General features: G+C 52.9%; 3 protein-coding genes across 5 annotated transcripts; 1 reads left to right on the top strand and 2 right to left on the bottom strand.

Annotated features, from left to right (window-relative positions):
• Positions 1–34: 34 nt before the first annotated feature.
• Positions 35–6,669, top strand: ILK (integrin linked kinase). Of its 3 annotated transcripts, none has more exons than XM_082341543.1 (13): positions 35–178; positions 567–747; positions 3,837–4,002; positions 4,185–4,280; positions 4,471–4,567; positions 4,666–4,749; positions 4,861–4,946; positions 5,076–5,185; positions 5,296–5,423; positions 5,515–5,636; positions 5,736–5,835; positions 5,943–6,073; positions 6,257–6,669. In XM_082341543.1, exons 2-13 carry the CDS (start codon positions 659–661, stop codon positions 6,404–6,406), a joined length of 1,359 nt encoding a protein of 452 aa, XP_082197669.1. In that variant the 5' UTR covers positions 35–178; positions 567–658; the 3' UTR covers positions 6,407–6,669. The 3 variants fall into 3 exon arrangements, with proteins under 3 accessions (XP_082197669.1, XP_082197671.1, XP_082197670.1); XM_082341545.1 differs by having other exon boundaries at positions 82–178; positions 613–747; XM_082341544.1 differs by lacking the exon at positions 35–178 and adding an exon at positions 200–313.
• TAF10 (TATA-box binding protein associated factor 10) lies at positions 6,642–8,066 on the bottom strand. The gene is made up of 5 exons (XM_082341672.1): positions 7,793–8,066; positions 7,499–7,653; positions 7,195–7,259; positions 6,992–7,106; positions 6,642–6,808 (listed from the first exon to the last, which is right to left on the bottom strand). The coding sequence occupies exons 1-5, from the start codon at positions 8,022–8,024 to the stop codon at positions 6,719–6,721; spliced, it is 657 nt and encodes a 218-aa protein (XP_082197798.1). The 5' UTR covers positions 8,025–8,066; the 3' UTR covers positions 6,642–6,718.
• An 858-nt stretch (positions 8,067–8,924) lies between these two features.
• Positions 8,925–15,496, bottom strand: TPP1 (tripeptidyl peptidase 1). The gene is made up of 13 exons (XM_082341602.1): positions 15,400–15,496; positions 15,213–15,284; positions 14,811–14,950; positions 13,828–13,978; positions 13,494–13,621; positions 13,220–13,398; positions 12,832–13,030; positions 12,495–12,683; positions 12,186–12,255; positions 11,634–11,754; positions 11,391–11,549; positions 11,098–11,223; positions 8,925–10,924 (listed from the first exon to the last, which is right to left on the bottom strand). Exons 1-13 carry the CDS (start codon positions 15,441–15,443, stop codon positions 10,784–10,786), a joined length of 1,719 nt encoding a protein of 572 aa, XP_082197728.1. The 5' UTR covers positions 15,444–15,496; the 3' UTR covers positions 8,925–10,783.
• Positions 15,497–15,573: the final 77 nt, after the last annotated feature.

Raw genomic sequence — 15,573 nt, 5'->3', positions numbered from 1 at the left:
GGCGCAGCGCCGAAAACCATCGAGTTTAGACACTGGTGGGCTAGAAGGTCAAGGAAGGCGGGCTGGAGGGCTGGGGGAAGGAGGCCCGCGCTAGCCAGAGAGGGCCAGGGGCGGGGCCGGGCGGCGGGCGCGGCCGGACGGGAGTTCCCCGGAGAAGGCTCCTCCAGCCCGAGTCCCGGTGAGTGTGGGAGCACCCGTGCCCCCTCCCCAAGGCTCGAGCTCTACCAGGCGGTCACCCCTCACTCCGCCTACTCCGTTCCGAGTGGGGAACGAGGGCCATCCCCGGGAAGGACCTCCGGTCCCCTCCCCCAGGGTATAGGGCGCCTAAACTCCCCCCTCCCCCCAGCTCTGTCCGCGGGTAGGGTCTCTGTGCTTGCTCTCTGACGTCCCTTCGGGAGGTACTACCTCTTAATCACCCCCTACTTCGCCCGACCCGCCTTTCCCTCGCGCCCAGGGGACACAGTACGGGATCATCCCGCTGCCCCCCAACCCCTTCACAGACCTCCAGTAGCCGGGGACGCAGTGCCCAGACCCCCACCCTAACACAAACACTTCTCTCCTTTAAGGGACAAAGCTTGGGGCTCACCCCCCCTTCCCTGGATCCTTCTACAGTCCCCACGCTTTCCCAATCGAGGGGACTGAGCGCCGGGACGCTGCTATGGACGACATTTTCACTCAGTGCCGGGAGGGCAATGCGGTTGCCGTCCGCCTGTGGCTGGACAACACGGAGAACGACCTCAACCAGGGGTGAGCTGAGGTGGCTGGTGGGGGAGAGGAAGGGCGAAGACATGCGCCTCTCCGCGATGTGGGGGTGCTCACGTCTGGTGCGGGCTGCCGACTTTCCTATCCAGTGTGATGAGGGCTAAGCACAGCCAGTCAGCGGGGCAGAGGGTCTCCACACAGGAAACTGTTGTTTGAGCTGAATCTGGACTGAATAAGAATTTCACAGGCAGAGGCTGCAGAGAACTTTTCTAGCCTCAGTAAACTGCATGGGCAAAAGCTAGGGGGCAAGACACCCAGAAGAGGGTGCCCGGAAATTGTCCAGAGTTCCATATGGCTAGAGGATAGAAGACCTCTGTGGGCTTCTGTGGGCTGAAGCACTGGGTACAAGCGGAGAACGACAGGAGATAAGATTGGAAAGGTCTGCAAGGGTCAGCCAGATCATGCAAGAATATTTAGACTATAATAATGTATTTATTCCAAGAACAAGGGTTTAAGGCCATGTAATGATATGATGAGACTGTCCATTTGTTAAGTGTCTTGGATGCTTTGTGAAGAGCAGGTGGTGATGTGAAGAGAGGCACCAGCAGTGGTGATAGCTTGGACTGGAATTGGGGCAGGTAAAAAAGAAAAAAATGATCAAATTCCTGAAACCTTTAGGATAAAGAATTGGTGAGACTTGGTGTGGGAAGTGAGGAAGGTCAAAGATGATGACCAGGGTTCTGGCTTGGGCACTTGGGTAGATGGTGGTTCCTTTTACTGACATGGACAAGACTGAAGGGTGATGAGGTCCACTCTGGACATGTTAAAGTGACAGTACAGTGAAGTGGAAATGTTGAGTAGGCTGTTGGATTTCAAGAGAGATCTGACTTGGAGACAGATTTGGGAGATATTAGCAGGTAGGTGTCACCTGAAGAGGTGGGTGTGAAACAGAGGGGATGAGAAACCTACAAGACCAAAAAGGAGCAACTGGAGGTTGAAGGAAGGAAAATATGCTAGTAAGGCTTGGAGAAGTGGCTGTTTTAAAAAAAGGGGAGTGGTCAACGGTACTATAGGCTGCTGAAAGGTCAAAGAACTTGAGCACTTTAAAGTAACCACTGAATTTACAATTATATATTTGATGATCTCTGTGAGGGCTGTTTCAGAGGAAAACAGGTGAAGAAACCAGACTATACTTGGTTCCTTCATTTAAGGAACTATACTGAACTTCTGTGCTGGGTGCTAGAGGTCCAGAATCAGACATAATGCTTGCCTTCAAGGCAGCAGCCCTGTGACAGGTTGAATGGGAGGTAGAGAAAGTGAATGTAGACAAGTTCTCTAAGGTTGGCTGAGACAGGAGGACAAGAAAAGCAGTAGTGATGTTGATTCAGGATGGTGGATTTTAATTTTATTTTAAAATTTTAGTCTTTGAGGTTGGGAGAATTTATTTCTTAGGTTTGAGAGGTAAGGATCACCTGTTATCTTCATCCAGGCTTTACAGGTCCCTATTAGGCTCTATGCTATTTCTCCATAATTCGCAGTCACTCCTTCCGTTTTTCATGTAATTCTTCAAAGGGTGCTCTGATAAAAGACAGCGAGCGCAGTTAGTATTTTGTTGGTGGGGTTATAACGGGTCAGGTGAGGTTGTCCAGTGAGCCTGGCATCTAGGAAGACTCAGCTGCCAAAAGGTGAAGGGGTGGCATTAGTGAAACTGGTGCTGGTTTGAGTGGATAGGCTTTGGGGGCCCAACTGGCTATATGCTGGATATGAAGTGAGGGTGAACTTCCTGCTGGCCTCTTCGGGACTAAAGTTCAGGTTCTGAGGTGACCTGACAGTGGGCAGAACCCTTGTGCCCATACTTTTGCTCTCAGGCTCTGGCCTGCTCTGGGGCTACAGACTGCCAGAGGCTGATAAGCTGGGGCACAAATTAAAGAGCTGGGATGCAAAACTGACTGATAAGCAGGGGGTGGTGATTGCTTTAGGAAGAGGGAGGGGAACACCCACCTCCCAGGAAAGGTTTTGGCTATCTTTGCGAGCAGATGAGGGCAGCTGTGGAGGGAAATCTAAGTTAAAGGCCACACCCACCACCCACATTGGCTGTGGGGACATCTGGGTGGCCCTCGGTGGCGGCTCCAGGCCCCGCCCAGAGCCCACACACGGGAAGTGACCGCAGCACTAAGGCATCCCGAGGCTGCCGGCCCAGACCACGGACTGCCCCCCTGCTCCGCCCCTTGGATCTGCAGCCCAGGACTGGAGGGAATTTCCTTTTATGGCCCCAGGCTGTCAGGCCGGCCTAGCTTCCACCCAGTTGTTTTTTTTGTTTGTTTGTTTGTTTGTGTTTTTTTGTACAAGTTCTTGGGAAAAGAAAAAAGTCAGGTATAGCTTTCTTTCTAAAGAAGCCATTCTCATTTTCTTGTTTTCTTTGCCCAGGATTGCTTGAGTAGAGGAATCCTGTCTTATGTGGTGGTATCTACTTCATCATGAATGACTTATCAAAAGCATTTCTCCTTTTCATTATAAACCCTTCCAAACCATCATTTTAATTCCATTCCCTTTTTAGATCTTAATTTCAGTATCAGAACCAATCAGTAAGCTTGCTTCCTCTCCCATGAGCTGCGGCTTTCCTTCTCAAAGCTACCCCTCCTTCCCATTAACATGCACTGAACAGCTGCCCTCACTCCTTTCTCTCAAGAAGCTTACAGTCTAATAGACAAGACAGCCCACTAAAAGATTTTTACAATCCAGTGTGACAAGTACTGTAGTAGGGGGGTGTGCCAGATGCAGTGGAAAACAGAAAGGACCAACAGTTGCAAAAGGGGTGCAAAGGAAACCAGATGAAGAATGTTACCACTTAATGAGATAGGGCATGCCAGGTAAGAAAGGCTAGTGGGAGATAGTGATGAAGACAATGAATCATATGGATTTGTTGGGATTTCAGGTAGTGGTTGGTTGGGTTTGAAGCTCAGGGGAAGGTCTGAATTGGACAGCTTTGGGAGTTGCTGGCATGAATGAGAATCAAAGTCCTAGAGGTAAAGTTTCTCGGGGAGAGTATGCAGAGTGACTATCAGTTTTTTTTGTATCAAAGCCTTTGCCCCCATCCCACCTCCAGATCAATGACCATTGCCCCTTCCTCAAAGGGACGATCATGGCTTCTCCCCCTTGCACTGGGCCTGCCGAGAAGGCCGATCTGCTGTGGTCGAGATGCTGATCATGCGCGGGGCACGAATCAATGTGATGAACCGTGGGGATGACACCCCTCTGCACCTGGCAGCCAGTCATGGGCACCGTGATATTGTACAGAAGGTATGTATGAACCCCTGCTTCTGTCATCTACTTGACGTACCTGCCTGGAAGTCAGCCACAGGCACTATAACATACCGTAGAAAGTATGTATACTCTTCTCCCTCCTTGCATGCCTCAACACACATCTCTCATTTGGGACTGACTGTACCCTCTGCCTCTTTCTGTTTGGCCATGGGGACCAGCTGCTGCAGTACAAAGCTGACATCAATGCAGTGAATGAGCATGGGAATGTGCCCCTGCACTATGCCTGTTTTTGGGGCCAAGATCAGGTGGCAGAGGTGAGTACTCAGGCCCCGAGTTCCGGGATGGGTGGGAAGCAAAGTCTGAGCTGGAGTGGGAGATTCTAGAACCCTCAATCCATCCTGAGTACTGCCCAGTACTCACCACATTCACAGGGTTTGTACTGCATCTACATTCATGGTTGGTTGTGACTGCCCTCATCACATCACAGCCACCTTTTAATTCCAGGACCTCGTGGCTAATGGGGCCCTTGTCAGCATCTGTAACAAGTATGGAGAGATGCCTGTGGACAAAGCCAAGGCACCCTTGAGAGAGCTTCTCCGAGGTCTGTCCCCACCCACCGCTCGTGTCTTATCATATTTCAGCCTATCTCCTCCCAGCACACAACAGCTGAGGCCAAGACTGTTTGTCTTTCTTCCCTAGAGCGGGCAGAGAAGATGGGCCAGAATCTGAACCGTATTCCATACAAGGACACATTCTGGAAGGGGACTACCCGCACTCGGCCCCGTGAGTCAGTTGTGAGGGGAGGGGTGGTGATAGAGAATAATCCTGGGCTCCTGGGGCTGGGTGAGAGGGAGGCTGGTTAGAGGGAAGTACCTGACCTGCCCGTACTCTCAGGAAATGGGACTCTGAACAAACACTCTGGCATTGACTTCAAACAGCTCAACTTCCTGGCGAAGCTCAACGAGAATCACTCTGGAGAGGTGACCCCTGCCCTTGCCCTCCCACCCCCCCACATATTACCTGCTCTGCACTCGTTTTAAGTTTTTCCTCCAGTTAGTGGGCAGGAAAGCAGTGGCCTTAAAGCCTTCTAACCCATATCTGTCCCCCAGCTATGGAAGGGCCGCTGGCAGGGCAATGACATCGTCGTGAAGATGCTGAAGGTTCGAGACTGGAGTACAAGGAAGAGTAGGGACTTCAACGAGGAGTGTCCCCGGCTCAGGTGCGGCAAGGTGTAAACTGGAAGCCTTGGTTCCAAGGAACCCTGCCCAGCACCCAGAGGGAGATCTTTTATGCTGGGCCTCAGCCAGGGACATTCTCTCCCTCTTCCAGGATCTTCTCCCATCCGAATGTGCTCCCAGTGCTCGGTGCCTGTCAGTCTCCACCTGCTCCTCACCCCACCCTCATCACACACTGGATGCCATATGGATCCCTGTACAATGTGCTACATGAAGGCACCAGTGAGTAGGGGATGCCAAATCTCGTTGTGGCAGGGGAGGGGAGAGAAGTGTAAGCCTCTCCAAACTATTTAACTCTTGCCTCCTCTTTTAGATTTCGTTGTGGACCAGAGCCAGGCTGTGAAGTTTGCACTGGACATGGCAAGGGGCATGGCCTTCCTACACACACTAGAGCCCCTCATCCCACGACATGCACTCAACAGTCGTAGTGTAATGGTGAGGTCACAACTTCACTCCTGGCCCAGGCCCCAGAAGCCCTTTCCCTATCTAGAATAGGACTTACCTCCTTCCACACAACTATCTTCTCTTCCTCAGATTGATGAGGACATGACTGCTCGAATCAGTATGGCCGACGTCAAGTTCTCCTTCCAGTGCCCCGGACGCATGTATGCACCTGCCTGGGTGGCCCCTGAAGGTGAGTGAGTGCATTATGTTGGGAGGCAGAGAAGGGGCAGCTCAGTAGTAACGGAAGGGAGCAGAGACAGGATAGGCAGCTGGAACAGTTAAGTCCTGTCCCTCCAGCTCTGCAAAAGAAGCCTGAAGACACAAACAGACGCTCAGCAGACATGTGGAGTTTTGCAGTGCTTCTGTGGGAACTGGTGACACGGGAGGTACCCTTTGCTGACCTCTCCAACATGGAAATTGGAATGAAGGTGAGAGCATAACTGGATATACTTGTGTTGGGGGAATGGTGGTGGTAGTGACAATAATTGTAGTGGGGCTGGACTCTTCCTACATTTGTTCAAATATACAGAATCCTGTCCTGAGGGCTAGAGGCCGATCCCCACATGAGACTCAAGTTCTGAGACCCACGTTGTTTTTCCTTGTGCTTGCAGGTGGCATTGGAAGGCCTTCGGCCTACCATCCCACCAGGCATTTCCCCCCATGTATGTAAACTCATGAAGATCTGCATGAATGAAGACCCTGCTAAGCGGCCCAAGTTTGACATGATTGTGCCTATCCTGGAGAAGATGCAGGACAAGTAGGGCTGGAGAGTCCTTGTCTAAAACTCCAGAGGTGTCAGGACACGGTTAGGGGAGTGCACCTCCCCAAAGCAGCAGGCCTCTGGTTGCCTCCCCTGCCTCTAGTCATGGTACTACCCCAGCCATGGGGCCCACCCCCTGCCCCCATCCCTACCACTGTGGCCCAAAAAGGGAATGGGCTTAAAGCTTTGTCACTTGCCACACGGTGTCTCCCAGCATGGGAGGGATCAGCCCTGCCTGTCACAATAAAGTTTATTATGAAAACAGGCTGGTGTGGGGACAAGGGGATGGACAAGTACATTTAGATTGGGTGGCTCAGGTGAAGTAGTGCGGCTTCTTCACATTGATGCCATACTCGCTGAGGGCAGGGGTCAAGTCCTCCATGGTTAGAGTGTACTTGCGGTCCTGAGGGAAGAGGGAAGAGCACCAGCTGAACACAGGAATTCCAGATTTCAATCCCAGGTGGGTGACCCTGAGTAGGTCTTTCACCTCCCCTAGGGCTTAGTTTCCCTCAAAGGGGTTTCAGGATAATTTAAGCCTCTGCTGCTGTAGGAGGTAATAACTGACTCAATGAGCCTCCCCTCACACCTTGCTCTTGCTTCGGGAACTGCCAGAGGCTGTGCCCTTCATTTTGCAGTGCTGTAGGGCATCGTTGGCAATATCTGAGATGAATTTCTGGGCAGCTAGGGAGATGAGCCGAATTCTAGAGAGAGAAAGATGGTATGAGAAGGAGGTGGACAGCAAACTCCACACAAGCACCCAAGGCTCTAACCTGCCCGGAGTTTACTCACATGCGTGGGTCCGAGGCCTCAAAGCCAGCACGGTTCAAGTAGTAACCAGTCACTGCATCGGGGATCTGAGAAATCAATTAGACGACTGTCAGTGTTAGCCCTGTGTACTGTGGGGCTGAGAGTGGGAGGGTAAGGGAAATGGAGGGCAAGCCTGGCTACCAGGAAGCTCCTCGTTTGGGTGGGCAGAGGGATAAATCACAAGCGCTAGTAGGGGAGTACACGCAAGAGGACGCTGCAAATACAGGTGGTGTGGCAGAAGCTGACGTGACAGCGGGCCAGCAGCCTGTTCAGGCGGGAAGCCCACCGTAGGCGTGTAATCCTCCAGCTGCATCAGGAAGTCCACCAGAGGCGTGCTGGACACCACCGGCTTCACATCTCCGTTGGCCGCGCTTGGCAGCACGTAAACCCCGTTAGACATGGCCCCCTCCGGGGGCGCCGCGCCGCCCGCCGTCACCGGAGCTGAAGGAGAACCAGCAAACTGAGACATGGAGGTGGGAGGCGCGGGGGCCCAGCTAGGTCTGCCTTAACCCTCTGCCCTCAACCGCCGCTGAGCCCAGCCCAAGGCGCGGCCCTCGCCCTCACCCGTCCCGGCCCTCACCCGCCCCGCGCCGCTCGGCCGGCTCCCCGGCCCGCGCCGCCACGGCTCCCGTGCCCCCTGCCGCGGCTCCAGACCCAGGCCCCCCAGCTGTCCCCGCGGGGCTGGCCTTGTTCTCCGCAGCGACGCCGGCGGGCAGCGCGGCGGGGGCCGAGACCGCGGGTGCCGGGCCCGAGGCCGAGGCGGCGGAGGCCGGCGCCGCCTCGGGGTCCGCGCCGGAGCCGCTGCAGCTCATCGGGCCGGTGGGAGAGGCGGCGAACAGAGCCGCTTCCGCTTCCGTTCACGTTACGCACGCACCAGGGTTGACGTCACACGCCTCGCGACTCGCCCCACCCACGCCACGTTCGCTCCTCCCTTAGGCCGCCCGCCTCTTTTCGCGGCCCCTCGGGCGGCTAGATGAGAAAGGCCGATGGGCGGAGACCAAGTGTTGGAGAACTGCGGTAGCGCGAACATTTCTCCTCCCACCCCGCGGTTCTCCTAGGCCGATCCGCTGGGATGGGAATGCTTGAATGTCGAGGAGTCTCTTCCGTAGGTCTGGGACCCCTCACCCAGCCTGACGCCCGAAAACCTTGCTTTGGGGCCCATCGCCCCGACACCTCTCGACCGTTGGTTGCCTGCCAGTCTGCATCCTTTCTAGTCCCTTTATTCAGCCTTTTACGGGTTTGTAGTGGAGTTGGATAGCCTCTCTCCCTGGCAGCTGCCCAAAGAAGTGAGGGCAACAGGAGAACTCAGTGCTGCTGCAGATGGGGAGGGAGGTACAGTCCACCCTCCGTATAGGTGGTGAGGGGTGGGCAGGATTGGTTCCAGGACCCTCCCCTCAACCCCCTTCCCCCCCCCAACCCTGGATACCAAAACCCATGGATGCTCAAGTCCCTTATATGAAATGGCATAGTATTTGCACTGTATACTTTAAATCATCTCTAGATTACTTATAATATCTAATACAATGTAAATGCTATGTAAATTGTTGCTGGTAAATTCAAGTTTTGCTTTTTATAACTTCCTGGAATTTTTTTTTTTTTAATATCAATTCATGGTTGGTTGAATCTGTGGCTGTGGTATGTGAGGATACAGAGGGACGGCTGTCTTTCAGCCTAAATAAACAAGATATGCAAAATCACACCTAGTGAAAGAGTGGGGTTTTCAATGCAGCAAACATTTATTTAATTCCTATTTGTCAGTCCTGAGCTAGGGCCTGCGAATACAAAGTTAAGTAGGACAAGGTTCTAGTCCTCTAGGCACCAATAGTCTTGGAAAGGGAGGCAAACAGTTAAACTGGCCATTTCAACAATATATGGGGGTTTAAATACTGGAGGTAGACACAGAGTGTACAGTGCAAGGGAGGAAGGGAACTAACAGCTGCTGCCTATATCTGTGTCAGGCATTCTATTAACTTTATCCCATTTAATGATTCCCTGAATATTAGAGGCAGGTATCAATATCCTCATGTAACAGATGAGGAAAAAGGCTCAGAGAGTTGAACTTTTTTGCCCAAGGCTCTCGCCTAGTCTATATCAGAACCAAGAATCAAACAGGTTTGTTTTCAAGAATCTAGGATTTTTCTGTCATACCAAAATCAACTAGCTTCAGGGAGCCAAAAGGTTCACACGAGAAGGTGACTTCTGAGCTGAGTCTCGAAAGAATTCTGGAAATCAACCAGGCAAAGGGAGCCAGGTGTAATGTTAGGGCCCAGAATATCTTGAGCAAAAGTGAAAGTGTCTGTGGGGAGGGCAGGAAAGGATAAACAATTTGTTACTCAGGAACAAATGGCAAGTAAGGGATTAGGTTTTTAAGTCATGATAAAAAGCCTGAACTATATCCAGTAATCTTTGAAGGGTCTTAATCAAGTAAATGACCTTATGGGATTTGCATCTTACTCTGGTAGATGGTTTAGGGAAGGGCGGAAAGTAAGGACACTTCTTGCAAGGGTCTCCTCAATTCAGAGGAGAGGGAATATGGCTCAGGGCTAATGTAGTAGCAATAGAGATGGAGAGGATTCGATGAGTTCTAGATATACTTAGGAAATACAAATGGCAGGACTTGTGGATTGATAAAGATGTATTTAAGAGGTAAAGTCAGTAGGACTTGTTGATTGAAGATGATGATGGGAGGAGGTGAGGAAAAGGGAGTCTAGGATGACACTTTAGGTTTCTGGCTTGGTTGGAAGAAGCATAGTGTCATTTACAAAGAAGAAACAGAAGAGAACAGTTTGGGATTGGGAAGAAGGGAGATGAAATATTGAGTATCACACATACTACTTTTGAGGTATCAATCACTGTTGGATAAAAAGTCTGATATAGTGAGATGGTGATGGCTGTGGATGCCAGTGATTGATTTGTTCCAGGGTCAATGAGTAGAGCGAGAAGAGCAAAAGACTAAGGATGGAGCAATGAAATACAACAACATTCGATGAGGAAGCGGAGAAAGAGAAAGAGGGAAGAGGGAATGAAGGAGGAATAGGGAGTCGTCAGAGGAGAAGTTAAGCCCTGGATGCTAAGGAAGGAGAGGCAGTAGACTACTGTGACAGAGAGCCCACAAAGCAAAGATTGGGAAGTGTCCACTGGATGAAGCAGCAGGGAGGCCTTCATTGCTCAGTGTTTCTCAGGGGAGGAAAGAGTGAAAAAGTAAGAGCAGAGGTCTCATGGCAATGAATTGAGGAGTGAAGATGAAGTGAAATAGTGTACTACACAGACAGTGTAAACAACTGAAAAAAAAAAAGAAAAAATGGAAGAGGGGGCGGTGTGCAGGGGAGGCTCCCAAACAGTGCAGGTTATAGCATCTGTAGAGGAACCTGGGGAAGGGGCAGGGGGACCTGAGTATGAGGGAGCAGGTAGCGTTGGGAGTCAAGTCAAGCTCACAGCATTTCTGGGTTAGGGAGATAAGCTGCGGCAGTCAACAGTTGAGGGTTTAGCAGGGCTTCCAACAGTGCAGAATCAGGGACCGAGCCACCAGCTGTGGGGCAGTGGACAGGCCCACTCTTCTAGCAAGAAAGGATCAAGGGTTAATTAGTGTCTTCAGCAGAGCTGGGAAGTTGGGTGTTCCCCAGCCAGTCACAGGATCCCAGCCAGGGCCAGAGCAGAAACCTTGACCCTCCACCTCTTCATTCAAACAGGACTCATGGCAGCCACGTGTTACCTAGGGAGAAGGTGGGCATCAGATCCCGGCTTGCTGATACTAGCAGACTACAGCACCTCACCTTGTATTCACATTCCAGAGGCTATCCCACCCCATCAGAATTGTCCTCAAGTTCATCTTAGCACTCCACATACTCTTACGAAAGTGGCCACACCCCTCTCTTCCATACTCACATCAAAGAGCCCTGCCCCGTGCTGCTGGTAGAGCCGTGGGTTGAGAAAACCAAGAGGGGGGAGGCCTCTGAGGATTCTGTGTTCATTTATCAGGGATAGGAGTCCCCCAAACACTGGAGTCGAGGCCTGCAAGGGTGAGGGTACAAGTAGAGGTTACGGGTTCAGAGTGATTGGACTTTTTGGGAGGGATGGATCAGAGGTCTCTGAGGAATCGGGGTTCTGGGTGTAAGGTCTTGGGGGTGGAGGGTGCGGGTAGTCCCTGGGTGGGGGTTTGGAGCCAGGCTCATTCTCACCGAGGTGCCAGACACCCATGGAATGGGCACACGGTTGCTGACCACCCAGTAGCCATCAGAGAGTGCAGCCACGTCTGGGTAGGCACGGCCGCTGGCATTGAAGTAACTGGATGGTGGCAGGTGGGGACTGGAGCTCAGGTACTGGGCTACAGCTTCCTCCTAAAAGGCATTCTTGAGTGAGTATCATCTGCTGCACTGAGGATCCCACCCGTCCCCCCTCCATCCACACAAACACACACGTACCTGGTACGAAGGCCGTCGGAACACATTGCTGAAGCCGCCACCACTGATATAGTCAACAACCTCATCTGTGACTCGGAAAGGATTCTGGAAGGATGTGCCTCCCACCGTGGTGACATAGGGGCTGAGGGCAGAAGACAGCACTCAGATTGCAGGGTCCTAAGGGCACCTCCAAAATGCATGGGGATGGGTGAGTATGGGTCTGGGTCTTGCTGGAGGGACTGGGGAAGCACTCTGGTGAAGTATGTACATGGGGATGACTGAGAGATTTTGGGCCCTCAAGGCATGGCCTGAGGTGACTGTGCACACTTTTCCCTACGGAACACCCACCAAATCTCCCCCTAAAATGCCTGGGGACTGAGGAAGCGGAACACTGGGAGCTATGTCCTACTCAGGAGACTCGGGGCCTGCGACCTACAGGAAGAAGAGGGGGGGCGCAGGTAAAGTTGAGGGTTGAGCCACAGGAGCACCTGGTGTGATCAAGACAAAGGTTCCAGATCATGAGGTCATAGATGAATTGGTGGTCACAGGTAAGTGGTGGGCTGGGGTGCTTACCTGGAGGCAGGGAAGCTGGGACGGAACTGGTGTCTTCCAGAGACAGACCAACACCCAGCCCCACTGTCACCTGGGAGAGAGACCAAGTTTGCCACTCAGTTTAATTGGTCAGAGCTTGGAATGTGGGTTCAGATGTCAGAGAGGAAATTCAAGTGTTAGTCATTACTGCAAGAGGTCAGAGTTGAGGTCAGGTCAGTGGTCCCTGTTGAGTTCAGATTATGAGATAGAGATCAGGTCCAGGAGTCACTGCGCGGTCAAAGTTCTGAGGCTGGGTGGGTGTGGGGGTCTAAGTTTAGAGTAGGAGGTCACCTGAGGCAAAGAGCAGGGTGAGACCCCGAGCAGCAGCCTTTATGAGCTCAGTGTTGACCCGCTGGATGTAGGCGCTGCTGAGGGAGTCCTCATCATCTCCGTAGCTCACGGTGTGCACATGTGGCAGGGCTGACTCATTACTGAGCAGCAGGAGCCACTGTAGGAAGGGCTCCTGTGACTCATGCCGGCCTGGATTTTTTTTTGGAGAAGAGGGAACAAGGGCAGTCATTTGGGAGGTTGTCAGGATCTCCCTGTAGCTCATGGGATTCCCTTGGGGAAGCAAAGATCACCACTCACCCCCACCTCTATCCCCACCAGCCAGTCCCCTTGGCAGTACCAGGGCTACTGTAGACCCAGGTGGAGATGTTGGCACCAGCACTCATCAGGTACTCCACATCTAGGCTGGCCTCGATTCCGGCCTTGCCCCGGCCCTGCTGTCCGACCACACGGGCTACTGATGCGTGGTGTGCGAAGTTCCCACCGAAGAGGTGCATGAACTCAGCCAGGTCTGAATCATGGAAATACTGCTCCAGGAACTATGGAGGGTATGAGAGCAGATATCATGGGTCAGAGGACACAGCCCCAAGGGTCAGGTCAGGGGATACTGTCCCAAATCGCAGGATTGGGGGTGAGAGCCCAGGGGTTAGAGTCAAGAGAGTCAGCCCCAGGCTGGTCAGGCACCTTGGGGAGGCGGTAAGGACCCTGAGGCTCTCTGCGTGGCTCACCTGGGCACAGGCTTGACTGTTGTTGGTCGTGCCAGAGCCCACGTCTTGTGCCGTCAAGTTGTAACGCTCACGGATCACAGATGGGGTCACCCCCAGGTGCAGGCCAACAGTACCTGGCACCTGTGGCTCGGGGCGTTGCCTCAGGGTTGATGTGGGGGGAAAGCGGTGCAGCCCCCCCACTGTGGGGAGGAGTCAGGCTTGAGGAAGAGATCCTTTAGCCTCCAACCCCCATTTTATCACTGACCCCCCCCCCACCAACCCCCCTGGGTGTTACCAAAGTCCACGTGGGAGGCCAAGGCCTTCGGGAGCCGGTAGGGACGTGGGGACCTTACAACATGGGTCTCTGCAGGTCCCCCCATATAGCGATGAAACTCAGCCCCAGAGAGCAGCAGCTCTGCTTGTCTGAAGTCAGAGATCAGAGAACAGAGGTCAGAAAGCGTGGAACAGAGCAGAGGAGGCTGCCTGAGCATCACTGGGCAGTTAGTCGTTATCTCCCCATGTGTTTTCACCCACAGGCCCTGGCAAGCTCTCAGCTCCCTTCCACTGCGGTGACAAATCTCCCTGATGGGATGATTGGTGCCCTCCATGAGGCAATTATTCCCTCTTACCGGACACTCAGCCAGCAAGTCAGAAAGTCCTGTGTGGTCACTGAGTGGCAGTTCCAGGCTCCAGCAGCCAAAAGCCATTTTTGGACTGTGTGGAGGGTCAGTGGTGATGGCCGGACCAGTTCAGCCACATCCTCTAGGGTCAGGTACTTTCCTGCAGGGATTCAGTAGAGGCTTTTGCCTTTATTCCTTGCTTTTCTAAGTTGCCCTTTTTGAACCTTAACCAGGAGACATTGGAGCTTAACATGATGGCGAGTCACTGCTCTCCTGTGTGGATCATGCATACACCTCCTGGGTGAACCTTAGATTGCCCCCCTCACCACGAAGGGCTTCCAGCAGGGGAAGCCCACAATCCAGCTTGACCACTGAAGCAAAACATGGACCTTCTGGAGCAGAGTGGGGAGTAAAGTAGGGAGAAGAGTGGAGGGGAAGAGACTGCAGACCAGTGAGGGGGCTGGCAGCAGTCCAGGTGAAAGAGTAATCAACTGAGTTGGTGGCAACAAGGAATGGTGAGACAGTGGCGTATTTCAGAGCTGCAACTGGCAGACTTAGGGTCGAATGGAGGAGTAAATGAGAGTGAATTTAGTGGGGGGAGGTGAAATTTGAGGTAATGAGCACTTATACGTACTGGATGCTACTTCCCCATTTGTCTGGTAGTTGGTAAACAGTAGAGTCAGAATTTGAATCCAGATCTGATCACCAAGCCTGTGCTCTTAACCATACCCACTTTCAGTTTTTTAGCCTGATGAACAGAGGTGGAAAGTTTTGGAGGAAAGAATGTGAATTAGTTTTGGACACTCTAGTTCCAATTCACCTTTTTATTCAGAAACTCTTTAACAAGGGTCACTGCCATTCATCTGTCCTATACCACCCCCTCGACAGGCCCCAAGAGCATGTCCCTGACATGACCTGCACCGTCCCACGCTCAGCCCAGTCCTGTGTCCCTCCACTGCATCCCACATCCCGCCCCCAGTCCCATCAGGCACCGTAGCGAGAAGAGCCGGGATCCGACACAGCCTGCACCAGCTCGGACAGTCTCTCCAGGTTCTGCTGTCTCAGGGCAAACGTGAGACTCAGTTCTTCCTCAGGGTCCACACGGCCCAGAGACACCCAGCCTGGTGGCAGCCTGCAGGGTCAGGGGTCAGGCACATGGCCTTCATTAGAGTAGGGATGGGAAGGTTCAGCATTAGACCTAGACCTTGGGGAGGATTCCAGAAGCAGATATGGATCACAGGAGGTGGATTATCGGGGACTGAGTCTGGGAACCTGGGAATAAGGCTATGGAGTGGGTACCAGGAGCTGGTAAGGGGGGTGAGGGAGGCTAGAACCAGGAAAACGGGTACAGGAGAGGCCATGGGGTAGGGGGTGTTAGTGCTAAGTCAACTCACGTCCGCTGCTGGTCAGGCTCTGGGCTGTAACTGCATTTGCCGGCGACGAAGAGGGCAAGGAGCCCTAGGAGGCTGCAGGGGCAGCACATGGGTTTCAGCAGGAGCTGGACTGTCATTGTGTTCCCACCCTCCAACATATACTCCCTCCAACATGATTCCCTTCTCCCAGGGCCCCCTAGTTTCTTACCAGGCTCGGGTGCCCATTCTGCCTTTCTGCAGATCCGCTGTCATGTGACAGATCACATGAGCCCTATAGTGCACCACCACCCGTCTCTGCCTAGAAACTAGTGACGATGCTGGCTCCTCCCTTGAATGGGTGGTCCTGAATGCTGAAGAAGGGGAGGGGCTGCCCCTCGGATTC

The sequence above is a fragment of the Balaenoptera borealis genome, assembly GCF_965194805.1.
Source record: "Balaenoptera borealis genome assembly, chromosome: 11".
NCBI lineage: Eukaryota > Metazoa > Chordata > Mammalia > Artiodactyla > Balaenopteridae > Balaenoptera > Balaenoptera borealis.
This window is presented reverse-complemented; position numbering and strand designations above follow the sequence as displayed.

Bases quoted from the DNA above. Each gene is read 5' to 3' on its own strand.
- ILK (XM_082341543.1), top strand. From the start codon at position 659: ATGGACGACATTTTCACTCAGTGCCGGGAGGGCAATGCGGTTGCCGTC. The intron at 4,003-4,184 runs GTATGTATGAAC...CATGGGGACCAG, and splicing joins ACCGTGATATTGTACAGAAG to CTGCTGCAGTACAAAGCTGA. The intron at 5,836-5,942 runs GTGAGTGAGTGC...CTGTCCCTCCAG, and splicing joins TGCCTGGGTGGCCCCTGAAG to CTCTGCAAAAGAAGCCTGAA.
- TAF10 (XM_082341672.1), bottom strand. From the start codon at position 8,024: ATGAGCTGCAGCGGCTCCGGCGCGGACCCCGAGGCGGCGCCGGCCTCC. The intron at 7,654-7,792 runs GTGAGGGCCGGG...GTTCTCCTTCAG, and splicing joins GGCCGAGCGGCGCGGGGCGG to CTCCGGTGACGGCGGGCGGC. The intron at 7,107-7,194 runs GTGAGTAAACTC...TTCTCTCTCTAG, and splicing joins GAGGCCTCGGACCCACGCAT to AATTCGGCTCATCTCCCTAG.
- TPP1 (XM_082341602.1), bottom strand. From the start codon at position 15,443: ATGACAGCGGATCTGCAGAAAGGCAGAATGGGCACCCGAGCCTG. The intron at 15,285-15,399 runs GTAAGAAACTAG...CTGCCCCTGCAG, and splicing joins AGAATGGGCACCCGAGCCTG to CCTCCTAGGGCTCCTTGCCC. The intron at 11,755-12,185 runs GTAAGCACCCCA...TTCTGCCCTCAG, and splicing joins CCCAGCTTCCCTGCCTCCAG to CCCCTATGTCACCACGGTGG.